Source organism: Hyla sarda, chromosome 4, assembly GCF_029499605.1.
Source record: "Hyla sarda isolate aHylSar1 chromosome 4, aHylSar1.hap1, whole genome shotgun sequence".
Lineage (NCBI taxonomy): Eukaryota > Metazoa > Chordata > Amphibia > Anura > Hylidae > Hyla > Hyla sarda.
In genome coordinates, this window is record NC_079192.1 from 205,754,235 (window position 1) to 205,779,981 (window position 25,747).

Sequence of the window (25,747 nt, forward strand, 5' to 3'; positions counted from 1 at the left end):
TATAGGTGACATATGCCGTTGTATACCTATATGGTGACCTGTCGGAGGCATCTGTCATGGGTATATGTCAAGAAATCCTTAAAGGGGTACTCGTCTGGAAAACATTTTTTTTTTTTTAAATCAACTGGTACCAGAAAGTTAAACATACTTGTAAATTACTTCTATTAAAAAAATCTTAATCATATTAGTATTTATCAGCTTTTGTATGATACAAAGGAAGTTCTTTTTGAATTTCCTTTCTTTCTGACCACAGTGCTCTCTGCTGATACCTCTGTCCATCTCAGGAACTGTCTAGAGCAGGAGAGGTTTGCTATGGGGATTTGCTCCTGTTCTGGACCGTTCCTAAAATGGACAGAGGTGTCAGTAGAGAGCACTGTGATCAGACAGAAAGGAAATTCAAAAAGAAAAGAACTTCCTGTGAATCATACAGAAGCTGACAACAACCAAAAATTTTACACAGTAGTTCAGATTATGAACATAAATCTTTCTTTAACAGGCTTTTGGCACACTGGTTTGGGTGATGAAAAAATGCTAATAGTAGAAATAAAATGATATAAATCGGCTGGCCAAAATCTCTAGCCCATGCTAAACTTTAAGCATGCATGTGATTTAGAAGAGATGAGTAGCATCCAGACACCTTTTATGCCACCTATCTTATAGGAATCAAAAAAATAAGATGTGTTCAAATGAAATAAAAAATGAACTAAAAAAAACTGCCTCTGAGAGTAGGAGGGAAGGGTGGGGGTGGGGGATAGTAATAATATATAGTACTCAAACTTGTGTTATGCTTGCAAAGTCCAGTAATGCTGCCCTGGTCCTCACCAGGGCACCCTACAGTCACTGGCCTCAGTTGTAGTCGGCATAAGACCACTAAAGCCAATGATTGGCTGCAGTATCTTCTGGATGCGTATGAAGAAAAAGAAGAATATCAGTGTAACGGAAGCAGGAATCAGGGATCAATAGGTATGATTTTCATTAGTATCACCTGTACTACAAGCCTATACCAATAGGTTAGGGCGGGTGATATTTATGACACATTCCCTTTACGGACAGAGCTATCACATCTCTCTAATAAAGGCACAACCACCTAAAGTTACAATTATTCATAGTTGTACTCATTAATAGTCCATATATTTGTATGAAAAATATGCCTGATTAACATAATAAAATGAACCGGCCGGTTGTTAGCAAGCTCCTGGGCTCCTAATTGACTTTCTTGAGAAATCTACAAGTGAGCTATGAGTTATACCAAGTATGTATGTACAGGCTGGGAATAAAGGACAACCTGGGGGAAGGTCTCTGCTACAGAATTTTTTAACATCACTGTTGCAAAGCTCATTTCAGCCGATGTATTTGGAATCAGCGTGTTCTTTCACATATGCTGCATGTTACGCTTACATTTGGAACATTGCGAATGTTCATGTGGTAAGAGATGCCACTGGGTATATCTTTCAGCTTGTTCTACTTGTCCTGATTTAACCTGAATTTTGCTCACCGCTTTAGATAAAAGATGGAAAATAATAATTTTTGGATGTTTTATATAGTGAAACCTCTTCAAAAGGTCACCTGTTTGAGAAGTCATCCCTGGAATTCTCAATTCATTTATAGCGTACGTAATTTTGCAACGTAGAATAGATGTGTACATACAATTCATTAGGCTGAAATTCAAGGCACAAAATGGCCTATAAGACTATCTCTGCCAGCTTTGTAGTCTACTCAAGGACACATTACCCCCTAAGACCCTCCAATGCCAAAGGACTTTCACCCAGCCCCTTGTTCTGTAGTGATGAGGTCAAGACCCCAAACTCACATAAGTCCTCTTCCTTTAAGTGAAGATTTTTGCTTGGCTAGTAAACCCTAGTCATGTTTTGTGGCTTTTTAAACACTGACTTACAGGGAAGCTACCTCCAATATACTGCACCACAGAGAACAAGCTTTTTCCCTTCTGGATGAGTGCTAAGTAACATTTTATTTTATTTTTTTACCGGGGAGGATTGCATAGTTTATAAGACCTTCATTGGCTTGGTCAGTGACTGACTGAGCAGGAATTTCCTACAGGAACAAAACATCACAAAAAGAATGGAGAAGCCATGAGCAGCAGGGATCAAGCGCCGAAGTAACAGCTGCTGTTGGGGTATGGGACAGGTGAGTATGCCTTCTTTTTTAATTTTGCTCATATATGAAAAAAGAAGGTTGCTCTAAGGGTTGTTATCCCAGTGGTAGAAAATATCGGTTTAAGGGTGAGTAGTATGCACACTCACATTGGCAAACCAATCAGGATGTCAGGATCGGACAAACGTGCAAATGCAAAAGGATAGACCCATGGAGATCCCTCAGGAGACCAGAAGATCCACAGGAGCCTCCGTGAATATGTGTCTAGACTTTTACAGTTTGGAGCCCATTTAATGACGTCCACCTATTAGTGGAGTTTCCTGAGGATCTTCTGGTCATCTGAGGTTTTCTTGTGGGCCTATTCTTTTTTATTTTAAAAGCTCTCAGAGAACATTCAGACTTTTCTATGCATTGAATATCCCTTAACCCCTTAAGGACCCAGTGTTTTTCAGTTTTTGAACTTTTGTTTTTTCCTTTTCCTACCTTTTAAGAATCATAACCCTTTAAATTTTGTACCTAAAAATCCACATGATGGCTTATTTTTTGCACCACATATTCTACTTTGTAATGACAGTCATTTTACCCAAAAATCTGTGGCAAAACGGAAAAAAAAATAATTGTGCGACAAAATTGAAGAAAAACGCCATTTTGTAACTTAACTTTTGGGGGCTTCCGTTTCTACGCAGTACATTTTTGGTAAAAGTGACACCACCTCTTTATTCTGTAGGTCCATTCGATTAAAATTATACCCTATTTATATAGGTTTAATTTTGTATTACTTCTGAAAAAAATCATAAATACATGCAGGAAAATTTATATGTTTAAAATTGTCATTTTCTGACCCCTATAACTTTTTTTATTTTTCTGCATATGGGGCGGTATGAGGGCTCCTTTTTTGCGCCATTATCTGAAGTTTTTATCAGTACCATTTTTATTTTGATCGGACTTTTTGATCCCTCATTTTTTTTTATGGTATACAAAGTGACCAAAAATACACTATTTTGGACTTTGGAATTTTTTTGTGCGTATGTCATTGACCGTGCGGTCAAATTATATATTTTTATAGTTTGGACATTTCTGCACGTGGCGATACCACAGATGTTTATTTTATTTTTATTTACACTGTTTTTTTTTAATGGGAAAAGGGGGGTGATTCTAATTTTTATTAGGGGAGGGGTTAAATGATCTTTATTAACTTTTTTTTTTCAACTTTTTTATGCAGTGTTATAGCCCCCATAGGGCTACACACACTGCTATTTTACACTGATCATTGGTATCTCATAGGATAACAATGATCAGTGATTCTGCCGCTTGACTCCTCCTGCCTGGATCTCAGGCACGGAGCAGTCATTAGGCGATCGGACACGCAGGAGGCAGGTAGGGGACCCTCCTGATGCATCCTAGCAGATCGGGACATCGCGGTTTCACTGCAATGGTCCCAATCAGCCCGACTGAGCAGCCGGGAGTGCTTTTTCTCAACTTTAGATGTAGATCAACTTTGAATGCCCCGTCTAAAGGGTTAGCATACGGCACCGCAATCGTTGATGCGCTTTTAGACACGGGTCCCAGTCATTGTTAGAGGCCGGGCCCCACCCGCTATGATGCAGGGTCACGGCGTGACCCCGCGTTATAGAAAGGGAGCGGACTACAGGTACGCCCTGGGTGCTTTGAAAATGAGGCTGTGTATAATAGAAGGCTCTTGTAATGTCACATTGGGCCGGGATAGAGCAGGGGTGTGGAAATTTTATAAAAAAAACTACTTGTCCACAGGACTAAAATGGAGCAAAATCTACTTGTCCCTCATGACGATCCACTTGTCCGGGCCAATTTTCCCTTTTTATGCTCTAATTTTTTCATCCTCGTCCTATAATAGCCATAACTACCTACTATAATGATACCTTTTTAATTTTTCAATAACATTCTCTGAACCAAAATATATTTTATATATATATATATATATATATATATATATATATATATATATACATACATATACATACATATTAGGTGAAGTGAAATTGAAATAGTAAAAGATAATTTTGCAAATGTGGTGGTTTTCTTTTCTACGCCATTTACCTTGTGGTCAGATAACATGTTAGTTTCCCACTTTAGGCCGCCTGATTACAGTAGTACCAGATTTTTATAGTTTACGTCATGTTTTACTAATTAAAAAAAAAAACTTTGAACTTGTAGCTTTTTTTCCCCCCGCATACCAGGCTGTATGAGGGCTCATTTTTTGTGCCATAATCAGTTTTTTGTATCGGTACCATTTTGGTATTGATCTGACTTTTTAATCGCTTATTAACTTTTTTTCCTGGGATATTATAAAAATTGCAATCCTGTGGTTTGGTATGTTTTTTTTACATTTACCGTACGGGATACATAACATTATATTTTAATAGTTCATACAATTACGCACGCAGTGATACTAAATATGTTTATTTTTATTATGTTTACATGGTTTTATATAGGAAAAGGGGGTCATTTTAACTGTTAACATGGAAGGGTTTAAGGTGTGTTTTTTAAACTTTTATTAAAACTTATTAATTTTTTTTTTTTAACACTTCATTAGACTTTTAGGAGGAATCATTAGATTCCTTATACACATTAATAGAGTTCTATTGAACTCAATTGATCTTTGTGCTCTGCGATCCATTGATAGAGCCTAGTCCAGCCAGGGTCTATCAATGACAGAGCCGGACAGCAAGAAGCAGAGGTAAGCCCTCCGGCTACCTGCACTGTGGATCACCCGCCTGCGATCGCGCTGCGGGGGGGGGGGGGGATCCAACCCACTAGCCCATCAGGGAGCATTCACAGGTCCCTTTAGACGCCGCTGTCAGCTTTGACAGCGGAGATCTAAAGGGTTAATAGCCAGCCGCATGCTGGCTATTAGCGGCGGCCCCCAGCTACTGAGAACAGCCAGGGGAAGCAGAGTATGGAGCGGGCAGGAGTCCGGAGCCCGCTCCATACAGGCTGCTAAGCGCCGCATGCTGGCTGGAAACTTGCGCCCCGTGCAGACTTGCGTCCGCTCCTCCCCTCAGCTCTCCGAAGCTAGAGCTGGGGGGAGCGAAGGCAGAGCAGGGAAGATAGGACGTGCACAGCTTCTCATCTCCCCTGCTCTGCTTAGAAGGACACACGTTTCCACAGCCGGGGGCTGCAGAGTATGGGGCGGGCATGAGTCGGGAGCCCGCTCCATACAGAATGCAGAGCGCCGCAGCGCTTGTCAGGTCCGGCCCTGCTTGCCCAAAGCCGGGCTAAGGGCCGGAAAAATTCACCTGCCCGGCACCCGAAACTGCATGTCCCGGGCGTCGGGCGATAGGAATTCCACATCCCTGATAGAGTGCAGCCCTAAACTTGCCCACATCCTCTGTCCCTGCCTACTTGTGTACCTGTCCTAAATAACAGGTCCACAACCAAGAAGAGGGTCCCTTCCTATAATATGTGCAGGGACAAAAGCCAAAACAATAAAATACAATACAGTAGGTGCTGGTAAACAGCTGGAGGCACACAAGACTAACAGAAATAAAATTAGACAAACCCACAGTCAAGTCAGAGTCAAAACAAGCTCCAAAAGCATCAGGAAATATCGAGGTACCAATACACAAAGACAGACGAAAGGTCAGGGAGCCAAGCCAAGATCAATATCAGAAAATGGACATAAACAACGGTGGTTACTTGAAACTAAGTTCTTTCACTGGCAACCAGGAACAGAGTGAGCTGGACTTAAATGTTCAGCTCACAGGTGTGGCTCAGCCTGATTGCTGCTACAGCCAGATTGGCGTAATCAAGCAACCAGGCCAAGCCAACGCTCAGGGAAGGTTAACCCTTCAAGTTCCTACAGTTTTTTTTTTAACTTGTATCACATGGATATCGGGCATGAATATATTTTATAAAGAGAGCCATAATTAGGAATTAAGGATACATGAATTTCCATTACACATAGGAATAAATGTCTTATTAAGAAATGGTCTAATATACCTGTAGCCTTTACAGAAGGGAGCTTGTTCACAACAAATTATGCTACTCACAAATGTTTAGGTAATTTGACAGATATAATATTGTCTATTTGTAAACTATAATTTTATATTAACAAAGCCATTGTTCAATTCTTGTGCCCCATTTCCTATCACAAAACATATGAATAAATACATCAGTAGTCCAGATACAGAATATGAGACCTTCCTCATTCAGCTAGAGAACAAAGGTGTGGGCAGGTTCTAATGGAAAGCAATTCAGTTAATCTACAGACAGATTATGTGACTGTCAGTCTACTGAATGATGTCATTGTTTCTGGTTTGTCTTCAGCAGACAGAAGATAGGATTACATGTATTTGAAATCTGAATTCATTATCTATGTACAATTTTATTAATCCTGGCATTTGAGGAGGCACATTCTTTCTTTACTATTAATGCAGTCCTCCGGCAGAGAGATAATGGGCCTCGTGGATAACCACTACAATAGAGCTGACCATAGCAACTAATAATATTACTTCTTTTAAGATCAAATGTGCTTTGGAGAAAATGAGAGCAGGAACTTATTGATCACATTGACTTATAATGACTTCCTTGGGATTCCACTTTTTTTTATTTATTTTTTTTTTATACAAAAATTGCACACTTTTTATAATCTCCAAGGTATCTAAAATTTCAGGTTTAGTTTTGGCAAATCTGTATTTTAGGCAACAAGTATTATTATATTGTCATAGTTATTCCCTTTAGGAATTGGGTAAACTAAGCAGGGTGATGGGCCATGGGCAAAAATATAGGCTGCTATAAAAGGCAACTGTATTTTGTTGAGACTTTTTGAGAAATTCAAGCCGGATTCTGAGTCCGGCGCCGTCTGAATCAGTCGGAGCTAGGACTGTGCGGATATTGCTGTCCCTATAGATGGCAATGTCTTCTGGGCAGATTCCGCCTAAAGAATGAGATCATTCTTTTGGTGGCAGAATTTCAGAGGCAGAATATCCGGCACTGAAACTCCGTAGTTTGGACTGTGTAGCAACAGGATTTTGATGCGCCGTATTTTCCGAGTGGAATTTCACAGCAGAATTCTGCTAAGAAATTCTGTAGTGTGAACCTAGACTACTTAGATGGAAACCTGATGGAGTTGTAATAGGTCAATGCGATTCATGGCACAAAGAATCTGTCATAATTGTCATGGAAGCCATGACACTAGTTTGAACAGACCCCTATATAACTAAATAAGATAAACCACTTGCTTTAAAATAATACCTAGGGACAAGCGTAACAACGTAGAGTTTATGAATTTTAACTCACATTGTCCTTCTCCAGTCAGAACTGTCAGTTTTGTCCTTGAATCCTACAGATCAGACCAGCCTGGCTATAAAGTGTTGTGACATCTCTCATTGTGCTATAGAGGCAATGCCAGGGGCATCAAGAAGTGCAACATTATGCAATGTTTGCACCAGATACTGTACTCTAAACCCTGGTACCTCTTATTCTGGTATCCCTCCTGAGGAGATCATAGAGAAGGACAGGTATTTAATATAATGGTTATGTACCAATCACATATAGAGTGTTTATAAAAATTCATATTCTTAAGAAGTAATCTGTGAGGACAATGTGGGAGATTTATCAAAACCTGTGCAGAGGAAAACCTGCCCAGTTGCCCATAGCAACCAATCAGATCGCTTCTTTCATTTTTCACAGGTCTTCATAAAAATGAAAGAAGAGAGCTGATTGGTTGCTATGGGCAACTGGGCAAGTTTTCCTCTGCACAGGTTTTGATAAATCTACCCATTAATGTGTTCTCATATGTCTCAATGTAAAAGTGTAGCATGTAATGGACAAATTCCGATATGGATCCTGACTACATCAATGCATACGAGAGGTAATATAGCTGTACCATGTGTAGACTTCAAGGGGTACTCCGGTGGAAAACAGATTTGTAAATTACTTTTATTAAAAAAATCTTAATCCTTCCAGTACTTAAGTTGTGTGACCACAGTGCTCACTGCTGACACCTCTGTCTGTCTCAAGAACTGTCCAGAGCAGGTGCAAATCCCCATAGAAAACCTCTCCTGCTTTGGACAGTTCCTGGCATGGACAGAGGTGTCAGCAGAGAGAACTGTTGTCAGACTAGAAGAACAACTCAACTTCCTCTGGAGCATACAGCAGCTGATAATCTTTCCAGTACTTATCAGCTGCTGTTCTTCCAGTGTGACCACAGTGCTCTCTGCTGACCCCTCTGTCCATGCCAGGAACTGTCCAGAGCAGGAGAGGTTTGCTATGGGGATTTGTTCCTGCTCTGGACAGTTCCTGGCATGGACAGAGGGGTCAGCAGAGAGCACTGTGGTCACACTGGAAGAACAACTCAACTTCCTCTGGAGCATACAGCAGCTGATAAGTACTGGAAGGATTAAGATTTTTTAATAGAAGTCATTTACAAATCTGTTTAACTTTCTGGAGCCAGTTGATATCTAAAAAAAAAAATTTGTTTTTCACCGGAGTACCCCTTTAACCTCTTCAGGACGTGGGGCGTATTCATATGCCTGTGGGAATTCCGGTTCCTGCCGCTAGCTGGTTGGGGACCAGACCGGGATGCCTGCTGGAATCATGGCACATCACCAGGCATCCTGGCACATCACCGAGGGGGATCCTGAGACCCCCATGTCAGGAATTGCAGAAAATCGCATGTCAATTCAGAAATGCGATTTTCTGCTATTCCGGGCTGATCGGGTCTCTGGTGACCCGATCATCCGGAAAATAAGGACGATCGGAGCTGTCAGTGACAGCCCCGATCATCCTGAGGGAAAGGAATGAGGTCACAGTACTGTGATCTCCTTCTATCCCCTGCCATTGGTCAGAAGTCCAATGGCAGCGCAGGACAGTGGGTTGCCATGGCAACCCCCTGTTCTGCCCAACCCTGGATGTCGGGCAGAACGGGGGGAGAAGATGGAGGCTGGTACCTGGAGGATAAGATACGTGGGGACCGCCGATTGTTGCTGGAGACAGCGGAGATGACGGCGCAGGTAGGGAGGCGACGGTGGAGGGGAAGGAAGTGGCAGTAAGCCAAAGGCTGTCTGGGAATGCTGGGATTTGTAGTTTTGCAACATCTGGAGGGTCACAGTTTGGAGTCCACTGTTACAGTGGTGCCCAAACGGTAGCCCTTCAGATGTTGCCAAACTACAACTCCCAGCATGCCTTGACTGCCCAGGCATGCTGGGAGTTGTAGTTCTGTAACATCTGTCCCTTCAGATTTTGCAATTTTTATGACATTTTTGAAAATTGCTGCTCTACTTTGAAGTCCTCTAATTTTTTCAAAAGTAAAAATATGTAAATTTTATGATGCCAACATAAAGTAGACATATTGTATTTGTGAATCTATATAAAGGTTATTTGGAATATCCATTTTCCCTACAAGCAGAGAGCTTCAAAGTTAGAAAAATGCTAAATTTTCTAAATTTTCATGAAATTTAGGGATTTTTCACCAAAAAAGGATGCAAGTAACGACGAAAATTTACAACCAAAATAAAGTAGAATATGTCACGAAAAAACAATCTCAGAATCAGAATATTCGGTAAAAGCGATTTAGAGTTATTAATGCGTAAAGTGACGGTGGTCAGAATTGCGAAAAAGGGCTCAGTCCTTAAGGTGAAAAAGGGCTGCGTCCTTAAGGGGTTAAGGAAACATTACACACAAGCTTTATTTATAAAATTTTTTTTTTTTTTATAAGAATGGCTAGATGTCACCGCTGATGCCGTTACCGCAGTTGAAAAAAACAGGACAAGTTTAAATCCATCCTGTCTAATCACTATTTTCCCTGAACATGAAATGATGGGTAACAACCTTGTAGACTTAAAGGGTACCTCTCATCAAATAAACTTTTGATATATTTTAGATTAATGAATGTTGAATAACTTTCCAATAGCATGTTAATGAAAAATATGCTTCTTTCTATTGTATTTTTCCCGATCAGTCCTGTCAGCAAGCATTTCTGACTCATGCTGGAGTCCTAAACACTCACAGCTGCCAGCTTGCTTTGTTCACAGCCAAACAGGCTGTGAACAAAGCAGGCTGGCAGCTCTGAATGTTCTCCTTTGTGAACAAAGCAGACTGGCAGCTCGTAATGTTTAGGACTCCAGCATGAGTCTGAAATGCTTGCTGCCAGGACTGGTAGGGAGACCCCTAGTGGTCATTTCTTCAAAGTGGAAAATTAAATAGAAAGAAGCATATTTTTTAATAATATGCAATTGTAAAGTTATTCTGCATACATTAATCTATAATATATCAAAAGTTTTTTTTGATGAGAGGTACCCTTTAAACCATGGCTATATAGTCTCAATACAATGTAGATACAAAACCGGGCTACTGTAGCAGTGCCGAACACATCCATACAATCTTATATAGCTGTGGCAATGCTTTGTAGCCACAGCAGTTTTCAATGCATTGTGCAGAACAGAAATTGTCTGTACAATGAGACTGCTACAGATGTCATAATAAGAAATGCTGACATAATACTTTTCCTAGTGTTTAGGAGTACTGGCATGTGGTTTTGGCTGTGTTTTTTTGGAAAAGGAAGCTGTGGAAAATCAGCACGTGACCCTCAAGCTTTACATTTTAGATTTTAGAAGTGAAGGTTTTAGCTGTCCTTTAAATTTGGTTTCAGATTATGTAGTGTGTGTGTGGTATGGACACTGCAGTCTTATTGTTGGATTCTACAATGAGGCCAAGATAAACTGGAACATCTGGTTCACACATTTACTTTTAGTATGAAGAATAGCTGTGCAATTGCAGAAAATGGAAGTTGGGGATTTGCAGTATTTCAGAATGAATTGGCCTATACTTTGACATAACATGTAATAAAGAGTTCTATTTTGTACACACCGTGTATTGTACTATAACATTGTGCAACATATATATTGTATATTTTATAAGGGCTAACATCAGTGTACCCAGAATGTATCCAGTCATTCTCAATTCTCACCCAGCTTTTATAGAGTAATGAATAATTCAATAGCATAGAGGAAAAAGGAACACAAAGAAAGGCGCAAAATGTGTCGTTATTTCTTTAGGATCAAGATCAAAAAGCAGAAAAGTATTGAGCTCACCTTTAGAAGTTGCGGAAAACATCAATAAACTCCTTTTATGAATAATAGCCAGGAGCTGCCCGCATCCAACCGTATGCCAGATCCTGGGATGGTGAGGAACTATGAAGCGTAAACTAGGTCCAGACATGCAGAAGAACCAGCAGTGAAGATTAAATGTAACCAATATTCCAATCAAAATAATAAATAAAGGTTTATTTAAAAGATTACTCGGACAACCGTTTTAATGGGTGTAACACCCCTCTTTGCCAGGTTCATGGATGTGACGAAGAGCAGTGTTACACCCTTGAAATGCACTGTCGGAATAATCTTTAAATAAACCTTCATTTAATATTTTGATATCTTACATTTATTCTTGGTGGTAAAGATAGCATCTGTTTTTCTGTACATCTGGACTTAGTCCACACTTTAAAGTCCTGAAAAACAAATTTATGGTAATACCCCCATCTATATTGCTCTATAACACCCAAACAACATACTGTTCCATGACTGGCTGAGTGGGCATTTCCTGGGTTTGAGACAGGACCAGGATGTGGAGATCAGCAGTGACCTGATGAGTGCCAAAGTGGAAGATGTAAGGAATTGGTGTGGTACGGTGTCTGTGATTGCAACCATTAGTAACTAAGGCCTTGTTCACATCAGTGTTGTACTCCATTTTGAGTTGCCGAGTCCTTCGAGTCGGTCTAAATTACAGAACTTTAGCAGAGAAAAAAAAATATTGACACCTGACGGAAACCCAACAGACCCCATTTAAGGTCAATGGTACCTGTCGGGACCAAGCAGTGTCAGTGGTGCTCTGACTCATTCAGGGTCCATCTGGCACCCAAAAAAAAAAAAAAGGCCAGGACATCGAACGGACAGAGAACAACATGGATATGAACTTAATTTTAACAAGCTACAAGTACATGCATTATAATCAGCTACTCTTTGCAGGTCGTCAACAAATAAAGGAACAGTCTTATAATGCATTGGCTCATCTAGGTCTGACCCTTGTAGGACTAATATAGGAAACATCAAAAAATCAACAAAAATGGTGTCCATCATGACAACCTATATCCTATAAATGTTTAAAGGGGTTGTCCTGCCTGTAAAAATGACAACCTTGCCTGCATATATGTGGTGTCCCAGCACCAAAGGCTGTCCTGTGGCTTCGGACTGAGAGGCTGATTACAGTTTCTATTATGTCTTAGCAGTTTGCCAAAAGAGAATATATTTTTATAATTCTGTTATTTCTATATATGTTATTTATAGGTGTTATTGTACCTTTAAGAGAGGAGTAGTGCAAACCCATGTGACCCTGTCTGCCAATGGGATCCCCTAAATTCTTGGCCATATAGTGTAGTGGGGGAAGGAGTTAGCCCAGTTCCTGTGTAAGCTCAAGCTGAGCACAAGTGTGGTAAAGGTGTGAGGTGTGTGGAGAAGCTCTAAGGGAAGGCCCAGAACAAATCTGTCTTATCTGGTCATTCTGCAAGGATCACCCGCACGGTGGAAGTTCACACCCTCGTGGAGAAAGCTACAGGACCTTGACAGAACCCTAGCTACCTGGAATCCTTTCTCAAGTCAGTATCAATCTATTGGTTGAAAGCACCAAAAGTCCCAGCAAGGCAACAGGGCTCCCAAGGGCTTACACTGCACCCTCTCCACTCTGCCCCATACTGTCTGTGTATCAACATCTGCACTCCGCTCAGTAAAAACAGTTATCTGTAACCTGACCTCGGTGTATCCCTTTACTCCCGTGTCTGGCCCAGGAGAAGCTGTCTCCAACTTAAGACCGTGTATAGGCTAACGGTGCCTGGCGTCACAAAGTGATAAGGTATTTTCCTAGCACCCCAATGGCTACCACATATAGGCCATCAATATTAGATAAACGGGGGATTGATGTCCACCACCCCTTAACGATCCAGCTGTTTGGAGGAGCTGCTTATGTAGGCGCTTCAGCTTCATTAAAGATTATTTGTGTTTGTTCTTGCACTGACACACTATTGGTAGCAGTGGTGCAAGGAAATGTAGCACCACCCCATTCACTCGAATGGAAAAATGTTGTAGTTCCTTGCATCACTGCTACAAAAATAATACCAATACTAGGCTAGATAAAACCTTTAACATGCATAATAAAAAGAGTCTAGGATTAAAGGGGTTATCCACCATAATGTGATTTTAGTACGCACCTGGCAGACAGTAATGGAAATACTTAGGAAGGATCAGTGCTTGTCTTGGGGCTAAATGGCTATGTTGTGAGATTACTATGTGGTATCTCGGTACAGGACCTTGTTCCATTCCTGTTCTAAGTCCCCTCAGGAAGAGTCCCTGCATTCCATAGGGCTCTCCTGCAGGGCTCACCCCTTGCTCACCTCATATAAAATTTATTTCTGTATATTGTTTAGTTTGTATATAAAGGTAGTATAAATGTATAGGACCTTCCTAGGTCATGTGATATTTTGTAAAAGTTGTACAAAATTTTAGGACCTTCCTGGGTCATGTGATACTGTCATGTGATGTACCCAGAATTCTCTGGGTTCAGGACCAGACAGGCTTTTCAACCAATGGGCTGTAGTCCAGCCTCCTTAGTATATAAGGGGCTGTAGTCTCTAAATTCACTCTCTTGAGACCTGGACACTAAAGAAGCACAAATCAGCATCTACTAACATTCCTCTCAAATAGGGCAAAGCCTAAGGAACCTGCAGCCACTAAAAACGTGAGTTATCAAGCTCTATCTACAATTCCTAGTGACTACTATTCCACTTAAAGCATATAAATAGTAGCACAGTGGCCTGCTTAAATCTCAAGACTACTAGTCCCAGCAAAGCCTGTGAGGTATCCTGCATCCCGGTTATCTCAAGAGAAACTGTATAACTGTAAAGACTGTTGCACAAGATGTTTAAGTAAAAGTTCCAGTTATCTCATAAATACTGCTGTGGACATGTCATTTATTATCCTGCCGTTTTTGGTCCGGTTGTGGCAGGGCCTCATTCAGAAAACAACCTCACCCTGGCGTCATGATGAATCAAGGGTTAATACCACCAGACCCTGTAACACCATTGCCTCACCCAGTCATCAGAACTAACACTGTGGCTAGCTTTTTGTGAACTGGTATTTCCTGTTTGAGTTTTCTTCTTTGACTACAAATCCCATAATTCCATTTTCCTCCCTCCCACACATCAGCCACCCCACCCATGAAAACATAAATGAGCTGAATCCATTCAAAAGACAAGCAGTTTTCAATCAGGGTGCCTACAGCAACTAATTAGTTGCAGATTGATCTCTCTCCCACCAAACGATCGCTCCACCCATTGAAGCAGACAGGCTCCCTGTCATCAGCTGACTAGTGAGTCAGGTCTCGGCCGCATTGCAAGCTGGGAAAAATCTGATACAACAGTCATTTTGTATGCTGATAAAAAAAATATTGGGGTGAAAATCACAGAAGAATTGTGAGAAAACCGTCACACACAGGTACAGACACTATATTATGAACTACACTAACTTTACAGCCCCTGTAGCATAGTCAAATAAAGAAAATTCTGGAATACCAAAATGATTTCTCTAGTTCTTATTTACAACAGCTACATCCCATGGACCCACCTGCAGGGTGAGGGGCCAGCTAAGGATATTTAGCAGGGAAGGAAAGTAAAAGGACATTTGTTAGCAAGAGGAAATGGATTCAGAAAGTATGCAATAAGCAGAATTGTTCTTCACTTAAATGAGAATGATTTATAGAGGAGATGCTGTTCACGGTGGTAGTCATGATGGAGATTGGCTGCAGCTGTATACTGATGTATTTGTATCTTAGAATTCATCTAAGACAATGTTTCCCAACCAGGGTAGCTAAAGCTGGTGCAAAACTACATCTTCCAGTATGTCTGGACAGTTGTAGTTTTGCAACAGCTGGAGGCACCCTGGTTGGGAAATACCGATCTAAGAAGTCTGCAGTCTATAAAATGGTCTGAATTTATGACTTTATGACATTGTGTACATTATAAATAGTTATGTATTATATGTATATGTAAATACAAGCAACTAATATTTGTGTAATTTATACACAACAGGATTGCTACCCACTGTCAATAACATACAATATAAAATAAACCTATAGGGGGACATTTATCAATGTTGGTGTAAGGTAGTAAAGATTTGGGTCGCATTTATCATTTTAGGTGTAAGTGAAACATTTTTCTACACTTTTTGTGTGTGCTGGTAATGTGTAGGAGCACCAAATTTATTAAATGGTCACAGAGCATTTGATACATTTTGTGTAGGTCAAATTTTCAGAAATTTCTCTCTTCACACTCTACACCAAAAAGCTAAGTCTGGGCTGGTGTAGCAGAAATGTGTAAACCAAAAGGCGCAAAAAAGGCACAAAAAACCCTGCTTGCGCCTTTTGTAGACATAAAAAGAGATTGTCTAAAGACAATGATAAATGTTGGCTTTGGTGTATTGTTTGCACAGTTGCTCAAAATTTACCAAAAAGGTGCACAGGATAAATTTTGCTCAATTATAGAGACCAGTGAGCTGCAAAGATAGGTTTAAAGGGGTACTCCGGCGTTTAGACATCTTATCCCCTATCCAAAGGATAGGGGATAAGATGCCTGATCGCGGGGGTCCCCCGTGATCTTGCACGCAGCACCCCAGTTAAAATCAGTCCCCGGAGCATGTATGCTCCGGGTCTGATTACCAGCGACCACAGGGCCGGCGGCATGTGATGTCACGCCTCCGCGTGACGTCACGCTCCGCCCCTCAATGCAAGCCTATAGGAGGGGGCGTGATTTTAACTGGGGTGCTGCGAGCAAGATCACGGGGGTTCCCAGCGATCAGGCATCTTATCCCCTATCCTTTGGATAGGGGATAAGATGTCTAAGCGCCAGAGTACCCCTTTAAGCTTTATGTTCTGGCATCTGACACTTTTGTACATGTCCTATTAGGTGGTGTAGGTTTGCACACACACAAAAAAAAAATTCTAAAATTTAAAGGGGTTATCCACCATAAGGTGATTTTAGTACGTACCTGACAGACAGTAATGGACATGCTTAGGAAGGATCTGTGGTTGTCTTGGGGCTAAATGGCTATGTTGTGAGCAGGGCCGGATCATCATTGGCGCTCCTGGAGTGCCTGCTCCGTGCCCAGTACACTGAATATGGCTTAAGGCTGTATGTCTGTGAGGGGACTATACTGCACCTAATGTGGGGGAACTGCAACCTACTGTGGGGAAACTGTACTGTCAACCTAATGCGGGGGAACTATACTGCACCTAATGCGGGGGAACTGTACTGCACCTAATGTGGGGGAACTGTACTGCACCTAATGCGGGGGAAACTATACTGCACCTAATGCGGGGGAACTGTACTGCACCTAATGTGGGGGAACTGTACTGCACCTAATGTGGGGGAACTGTACTGCACCTAATGTGGGGGAACTGTACTGCACCTAATGTGGGGGAACTGTACTGCACCTAATGTGGGGGAACTGTACTGCACCTAATGTGGGGGAACTGTACTGCACCTAATGTGGGGGAACTGTACTGCACCTAATGCGGGGGAACTGTACTGCACCTAATGCGGGGGAACTATACTGCACCTAATGTGGGGGAACTATACTGCACCTAATGTGGGGGAACAGTCTAATATGCCCAGGCCTATTTTTGGTCTCAGTCTGTTCTTTACTTGACAAGCCTGCAACAAGTCTCAGTGGAAGGGAAGGGGGACTGTCGAGGGGTGGGGGTTGGGGCCATCATAATGAAGTGCTCCGTCTTCCAGGCAGCCTTAATCTGGCCCTGGTTATGAGATTACCATGACACTGTGGCTAGCTTTTTGTGAACTGGTATTTCCTGTTTTCTATTTTTGACTACAAATCCCATAGTTCGCTTTTCCTCCCTCCCACACATCAGCCACCCCACCCATTGAAACATAAATGAGTTGCATCCATTCAAAAGACCTGTGGTTTTCAATCAGGATGCATTAGTTGCAGTTGATCTCTCTCCCACATAGCGATCCCTCCACCCATTGAAGCAGACAGGCTCCCTGTCATCAGCTGACTAATGAGGTCTCAGCTGCATTGCAACCTGGGACAAATCTGAGACAACAGTCATTTTGCATGCTGTTAAAAATAAATATTGGGGTGAAAATCACAAGAATTGTGGGAAAACTGTCTCACACATGTACAGACACTATATTATGAACTACGCTAACTTTACAGCCCCTGTAGCATAGTCAAATAAAAATAATTCCTGGAATACCCCTTTAATTTGCACAAATAATAAATACAGCTCCACTGCATAAAGTGGTGTATGGTGCACCAAACAGACAACTTTGAAAGATGTTCTACCCAAAATTGTGCAAGAAAATTGCAGACACATTGTGCAAAATTTGCAGGGACATTTAGAACACTGAAGTGGCGTAAAGCTAAATGATAAATGTCCCCAGTAATCCTATTGGAGGTACTGGGTAGAATCAGGAGATTCCTTGTATAATCCTCATCCCCTCTCTTGACTGTCGGAGTAGTTTATTTGGCCTGGGCCACATTAAATGTATATGAAGGCTCCTGAGCAACAATTGTGAACCAAATAAGCTTGGTAAAAAATAATTATACTAAGAACAATACAAATAATAATAAAAAATAATAATGATAGCAACAACTGTCAAATGTAACAAGCCATGTAGCATCCAATGACAAAAATTACATAAGTGCTATACTGTACACTATAGTGCCATTAAAAAGTGTATAATTCTATTATAATAACAGCATAGACGTTCTGCCTTGTACTGCGATATCTTCAATAAAATAACGCAAGCTTTTATCTGCAACCATTCTGGTGCCGGACCTAGTCTTTGTTCTTGTCTAATAATAGGCTGGAGGCGGTACCAGCCGGTCCACCGCACAGGTGGTGAGGAGGGCGTGCATGTGGTGAGCTGCTCATGCCTTGCTACAATAACAGCATACTGTACAATATTAAAGGGGTATTCCAGGCCAAAACTTTTTTTTATATATCAACTGGCTCCGGAAAGTTAAACAGATTTGTAAATGACTTCTATAAAAAAAAATCTTAATCCTTCCAATAGTTATTAGCTTCTGAAGTTGAGTTGTTGTTGAGACCTGGGACGTGACATCATCATTGAGCAGTTAGACAGAAAACTTCAGAAGCTAATAACTATTGGAAGGATTAAGATTTTTTAATAGAAGTAATTTACAAATCTGTTTAACTTTCCGGAGCCAGTTGATATATATATATAAAAAAGGTTTTGCCTGGAATATCCCTTTAATCTTATCTCATGTCATGATCTCTTGCTAAATAGAGGTGTCCCCTTGTTTGACCAAAATTGGACCAGTTGGGGTTTCACCCTGCTTAAACATTTTTTTCCTTTGTTGGCCACACAACTCCCCATGTAATAGGACATGTGAAGACAAAAAGGGAAGGGTCCCATGACCGATCAGACAATTACTTGTGGGCCTTCCTGGCATGATAGTTCCCCCCCCCCCCCCACCATGACCAATATGCACCAATAATGTAACTATTTGCCTAGATCAAAGTTAGGATGGGTTGCTGGAGAACCCTACATTGTTTAGACCCAGGCAAAGTTACATCTTTTCTTCTACTATAATCTACCCTTACCCGTGACACTTTCTGAATAGTGACACTATGACATAAGTACACTATACATTTTGTATGATGCAGACAACAAACAGCAAATCAAAGCAAAACATAAAATACAACTAGTAATGCAGTATTACGTCCCCTTATTCCGTAATGCAACATAATTAGGCAAAATTGATGTACAAGATTCTGGGAAACCTTGGCTGTGACTCATATGGAACTGTGATAGCTGCCATATTAGTGTGTTGGGGATGTTTTTACAAAATGTATTAGTTTTCATGAGGAAAGCCTGAAATGTTATTTTATTCTAGTTATAGCTCTGTTTTAATGCTCCTGTAGATCCCATAAATGTGATATTATATGGCATGGAAATGATAAAAAATTATTTTTCTACTTGCATGGAATAGGAGCAATCCCACAAGACTACTGTAACTAATGATGACTGACCCTGACTCCGTCTACAGTAATATCAAATTATAAATTCATGTATTAGATTAACAAGGTGTTTCCCACAGGAACATGGATGAACCTAGCCTTTCCCATAATAACATGCATTCAGGACCATCTATAATAAGCAAATAATTGTGAACGAACAGGAAAATTAATGCAAATCACAGCCAACTAGATCAGTGTTAGCAGAAGATTTATGAGGTGTTTTGCAGTATTATTACTTGTAGTCCAGTTATACATAATCGTATAAACATTCAGGAAGATCATCACTATGCATTTACCTAAAGCAATAAGGACATTATGCCAGCATAGTTCCACTGGCTAAATGTCCGTAGTGTGGCCTTAGATTGACCCAGATTTTTACACAGTCTACAGTAAGTCTTCACCATTTATTAGCTGACATAATTAACACTAATACCTTTTTGGCACATATTATACCTTTTTTGTGAAGTTTAAAGGGGTACTCCGCTGCTCAGCATTTGCAACAAACTGTTCGGAATGCTGGAGCAGACACCGGGAGCTCATGATGTCATAGCCCCGCCCCCTCAAGATGTCACACCCCGCCCTCTCAATGCAAGTCCATGGGAGCCTTGCAGTAACAAGGATTAGGAAGGAAAATCCAGGCAATGCCGGGTACTCAGCTAGTTAGTAATATATTGAACTTAGTCACCTGTAGGGGGCAGAAGATGCATCACCCACTTACCCCACTCTAGGTAGGCTTGTAGACATAAATAAGTTCACTGCCACTGTTCTGAGACTTTAATAAAACCATTGACTGCTACCGAATAACCAAGTTTATTGAAGACAAAATATCATACACTATTTATTAACTATTCATTCTTATGTTTTTAAGAATTTAAGACTTATCTTGTATTTGAAACTATAAAAAAAAAAGAAGATATTCCGTTAACCTCCGATATGCATTGCATGAACCTTGCCTTCAAAAAACATCCTTAACAGTCTGAGGTTTCTTGGCCCTTCATATATTAGCGAAGTCCCTGCAGTTATCCTCATAAATAGAACAAGCCTACTAGGAAGAGGGTAAGTGGGTGATACATCTTCTTCCCCATATTTGCAAGACATACGTGAACTGGCTTAGCTTTATACTTTAAGTCAAACTATCCCTAAGTACTGGTCTTTCTGTACTTCTGAACAGATTTGTTTTCCACTGGAGTACCCAAAAACTGGTGCGAGAAAGTTATACAGATCTGTAAATTACTTCTATTAAAAAATCTTGATTTTTTTTTTTAAATCTTAAGTCCCTTTCAGTACGTATCAGGTGCTGTATGCTTCAGAGGAAGTTGTGTAGTTCTTTCCAGCCTTACCACAGTGCTCTCTGCTGACACCTCTATCCATGTAAGGAACTGTCCAGAGCAGGAGAAGTTTGCTATGGGAATTGGCTTCTACTCTGGCCAGTTCCTGACATGAACAGAGATGTCAAGAAGGAGCAATGTGGTCAGACTGGAAAGAACTACACAACTTCCTCTGTAGCATACAGCAGCTGATAAGTACTGGTAGGGTTAAGATTTTTAAATAGAAGTAATTTACAAATCTGTAGAACTTTCCGAGACTAGTTGATTTGAAAAAAAAAATTCCACCTAAGTACCCAGTTTAGCAAAGGTTTCACTACTATCCTTTTTCTTATTGACCGTTACCTCTGTAGTATATTCTTAGGTAAAAGCATTTTAGTTTTCAGCATACAGTGTTCAGTCTACTATGGTATTAGACAACACAGTAACAGGATCTCAATATTCTCATCCAGGATACAGATCTCCTGGTCTGTTGTAATTTTCTTACATAGAATATTTCACACCATGTGTAAAAGTCACTATTAACACATACTTCCTGGAATTCAAAGCGGTCTCCGAATTATCCATTCATCTCTTAGCCCAGTCTTCCTACTGCACAGCCTCCTTCTTCCTGCCTCCACCCAGTTCATATATATTGAAGGAATGTTATTTCGCTAATGCTTGACAAAGGGATGTGACCTTCCAGGAAATACCAGCAACGTCTAACCTGCTCTCTTCCATATCCTCCAATGGATAGGATACTGCAAGGCTCTAAAGATTATTTAAGCAATAGTAATAAGAAGTCAATAAAGAGTGAGATGCAGCAAGTCACCCATGTCCACTGTAGGCCTCAGGGCGTCCTTGGTATTACTCCCTATTCTAGCTTAAAAGGGGTACTCCGCTGCTCAGCGTTTGGAACAAACTGTTCGGAACACTGGAGCAGGCGCCGGAGCGCGGGACATAACCCCACCCCCTCATGTTGTCACACCCATCCCCTCAATGCAAGTCTATGGGAGGGGGCGTGACATCCGTCACGCCCCCTCCCATAGACTTACATTGAGGGGATGGGGCTATGACATCACAAGCTCCCGACGCAAGCTCCAGCATTCTGAACACTTTGTTCCAAACGCTGAGCAGCGGAGTACCCCTTTAGGGTGCGTCCACACGCTCTTTGTTTTTGCGGGTTTTCCGCAACGTATTTGAAAGGGGCGGGCTCTTCTCGGCTGTCCATAGCAGATTGTCCGCGGCGGAATTTACGGAAAATCCGCTGCAGTCCCTACTGACTTCAATGGGGCTTGCGGCGGATTTTCCGCAGCGTAAATTCCGCCGCGGACAATCTGCTATGGACAGCCGAGAAGAGCCCACCCCTTTCAAATACGCTGCGGAAAACCCGCACAAACAAAGAGCGTGTGAACGCACCCTGAAGGTGAATTCCACATAAAACAGGCAACAACTGTTTAACCTAAATCAGTTTCTATCCATCAATTCACTGTGAACTAATGTCATACAGCAGCTATATACAAACCTTAGTGCCCTTGTGCAACTATAATATATTGTAACACCAACACAAATATTATATACCGTAAATAAAGAAGCGAAAGAAAAACTGGACACACATACAGCACATGTAAAATGATGAGAATTTGAGAAAAGTATACTAATATAGTATATCTATTTACCTGTACGAGAAGTTCCAACTTCCTGTCATCTAGGAGGTGAACCTGACATCGCCGCCCCTCCGTCATCTGTAAAGGGACAGAAAATGGGGTTAGCGCTTTGTAAGATGCTTCATGTTGGAATACATGCAATATAATAACAGTATGTAGCAAAGGAATAGTCAAAGGCTATGAACTTGGTAATATAATCAGATTTATCAAACTGGGTGAGAAAAATTAGAATGATCCCATAACAACCAATCACAGCTCAGCTTTCACTTTACCACAGCTCGTTAGCGGAGCTGTGATTGGTTGCTGTGGGGAAATCACTAGTTTTTCTCTCACACAGTTTGATAAATCTGGGCCATTGAGTATCAATAAAAAGTCCATGAAAGGTATTCTACAGATCAACAAAAACCCTCCCTACCTAGGGGATCTCTTTACTGCAAAAATACAAGCTGAAAGCAACTCATAAACCAACCATTGTTTATAAAACAGTTCATTAATGTCAATAGGTAAATTCACAGAAATAAGATATAGACCAGAGTAGTATACCATTACACACGCCAAAGTATGAGGAGGAATATATGAGGTATTGTCATATAATACACAGTGTTCCTATGAACAAGTACCAGCAAATAAGAATAGATTGTACGCGTGTTATGCTGTTTTACCAACATGATGCATTTGTTTCAATTATCTGCAATAATAAAACGTGTTATGAAATATGAATGAGAGTTCTTGCATAACTCGGTTGTTGTCTCCAGGGTAAGTCATTCTGGGAAACAATTTCTCTGTGTTTCTGATTAGAGAATATTTGGATGCTACAATATGTCAAGGGTTTTTGTTCTTTCAACCCTGATGACAATAAAGAAGTACCATTACTACAGTTATGGCGAGTGCTGGATAGACAACCAAGCCAAAGGTTAAATGGATCTTTCCATAAAAGACATGTATATTACAGGGTGGGCCATTTATATGGATACACCTTAATAAAATGGGAATGGTTGGGGATATTAACCTTCTTGTTTGTGGCACATTAGTATATGTGAGGGGGGAAACTTTTCAAGATGGGGGTTGACCATGGCGGCCATCTTGAATCAAACATTTGTTTTTTCAATAGGAAGAGGGTCATGTGACACATCAAACTTATTGGGAATTTCACAAGAAAAACAATGATGTGCTTGGTTTTAACATAACTTTATTCTTTCATGAGTTATTTACAAGTTTCTGACCACTTATAAAATGTGTTAAATGTGCTGCCCATTGTGTTGGATTGTCAAAGCAACCCTCTTCTCCCACTCTTCACACACTGATAGCATCACCGCAGGAGAAATGTTAGCACAGGCTTCCAGTATCTGTAGTTTCAGGTGCTGCACATCTCGTATCTTCACAGCATAGACAATTGCCTTCAGATGACCCCAAAGATAAAAGTCTAAGGGGAAGACCTTGGGGGCCATTCAACTGGCCCACGACGACCAATCCCCTTTCCAGGAAACTGTTCATCTAGGAATGCTCGGACCTGACACCCATAATGTGGTGGTGCACCATCTTGCTGGAAAAACTCAGGGAACATGCCAGGTCCGAGCATTCCTTGTACATTAAAACCAAGCACATAATTGTTTTTCTTGTGAAATTCCCAATAAATTTGAGTCACATGACCCTCTTCCTATTGAGAAAACAAAATGTTGAATTCAAAATGGCCGACTTCAAAATGGCTGCCATGGTCACCACCCATCTTGAAAAGTTCCTTCCCCCCTTACATATACTAATGTGCCACAAACAGGAAGATGATGTCACCAACCATTACAATTTTATTTTATTCCATATAAATGGCCCAACCTGTATATTAATTTGATGTGTGGTGGCGGCTCTGATCACAGTTGTACTACTTTTGCTCAAAATGTGAATTATAAGGTAAAATATATTAGGACGTTTCTCTCTTTTTAGCCTAGGTTATTAGTCAAGGTTTATTGCTCCACTCTTCATACTCCTGTCCTAAGAGGTTTGAGTTAATGGAGAACTGGGCAGACTTCTCTGTTGGCTGGGTTCAGCTGTTCTGGGTGAAATGGCAAGGAACTGGCTATTTGGACACCTTGAACTGGCTATTGGGAGAAAAGAGTTGTAGTGTTTATGTGGGCTTAGCAATTATATGGCTTGTGATATCTTCTGTATGACTATTGTATGGCTTCTGTATGACTATTGTATGGCTTGTGATGGCTTATGTGAAGTATACAACTGCTAGGCAGCTGAGTAGGTCTCATTTACCATATAATGCATGTGCCCTATTATTGCATATCAAGACTATGGAGGAGGTTCTCTGATCAGGAGGCCTTTAAGATGAAGCTGAAAGATACATGCAGTATATTTTTGAAGGACCACAAATGTCAACTTAAAATGAACATTGGCCATTCCAACAGGTACAAATAAATACCTTGTTTAAAGGCAACAGCGATACAGGAACAACTATATAAAAGGCCTTAAAACTGCGTGAACACCTTCAAGCAGCTTTTGGCAGAGGAAGACACAATCTGAGTTGTTGTTCAAACTAGATAACTCTTCTTAGTCACATACTTTCTCTGTACCAATTTCTGGAAAGCATTCAGATAATCACAAAGAAAGAAACAGCACCCAGTCCAAATAAAATTTATGTAGAGCCAAATGTCACCTCTGCCTGCTGACGGGAATGAGGTCAATGCAGAGTTCCACTGAGTTCTGTGCTGAGCAGAGACTATCTGTTGGTAGAGCGTAGGACTGACTCAGTTGTTTGCCGGGGATTTAGAAAGCTGCTGTTCTTTTGGATTTTACTACATATACACATGTAAACATATTATGGGTAGGTCACAGCTAAATATTTTAATTTAAAGAGGAAACAGGATGTAAAAATAGTCATTTCTACTGCACACCAATTCTCAGCAAACGTGTTTTATTATCTGAAATAACCAATATGTTCATATAATGATTCAGCTTTAGGCTAAGTTCGCACATCGTAAAATTTAGAGACATTTATTTTACGCATGCATTTTCATTTGGATTCGGCAAAGAAACAGCAGAGGATACATTATTTGGGGCGCCAAAGATGAGACAGAACTAGTGGTGCAAGAAATGATGTTGTAGAAGGGGTAAAGGATATTATTAGGCACACAGATGGCTATGTTGGGTTACGGTATAGAATATAATGTAGTACTATGGCTTAAGAAAATTATGTTTGCAGCAGGTGATGTAATACAGAGGTATAAGGAATACATGGTTAGGGGTTGCAGGAACTTATGCATTTCAGGGGTACAGGAAATTATGCAGGAGTAGGGCTACAAGGAGCTTTGCAAATTCAAAAGTGAAGGACGGAACAATAGTATTGGGGGAACAATAAATGTTGTGGTATTAGGGGCACATATAATAAATCTGTTTAAGATGTACAGAACATCAAACAATAATAGAGGAGATCATTAGGAATTAGGAGTACAAGGACTTCTATACTTGCTATTGGAGTATAGAAGATGTTGGGGTATCGGATAACAAGCATCAGTGTACGGAAGTATTAAAATAAGGAGAGTACTGTTGCTGAAACTTTTCATCTAAACTCCTTATAGT

The 25,747-nt window shown here is 40.7% G+C and overlaps 1 protein-coding gene and 1 long non-coding RNA gene across 8 annotated transcripts in view; one reads left to right on the forward strand and one right to left on the reverse strand.

The window, feature by feature from the left end:
* FRMD4A (FERM domain containing 4A) overlaps positions 1 to 25,747 on the reverse strand; it is a 435,019-nt gene that overhangs the window by 161,652 nt on the left and 247,620 nt on the right. For all 6 annotated transcript variants that reach the window (XM_056573366.1, XM_056573365.1, XM_056573364.1 and 3 more), the window contains one exon: positions 22,181 to 22,246. In XM_056573366.1, the coding sequence (XP_056429341.1) occupies positions 22,181 to 22,246 (66 nt within the window). The remainder of the gene's footprint in view (positions 1 to 22,180; positions 22,247 to 25,747) is intronic.
* LOC130368922 (uncharacterized) overlaps positions 9,019 to 25,747 on the forward strand; it is a 136,244-nt gene continuing 119,515 nt past the window's right edge. For both annotated transcript variants that reach the window (XR_008892604.1, XR_008892605.1), the window contains exon 1: positions 9,019 to 9,104. This is a non-coding gene — a long non-coding RNA (uncharacterized LOC130368922). The remainder of the gene's footprint in view (positions 9,105 to 25,747) is intronic.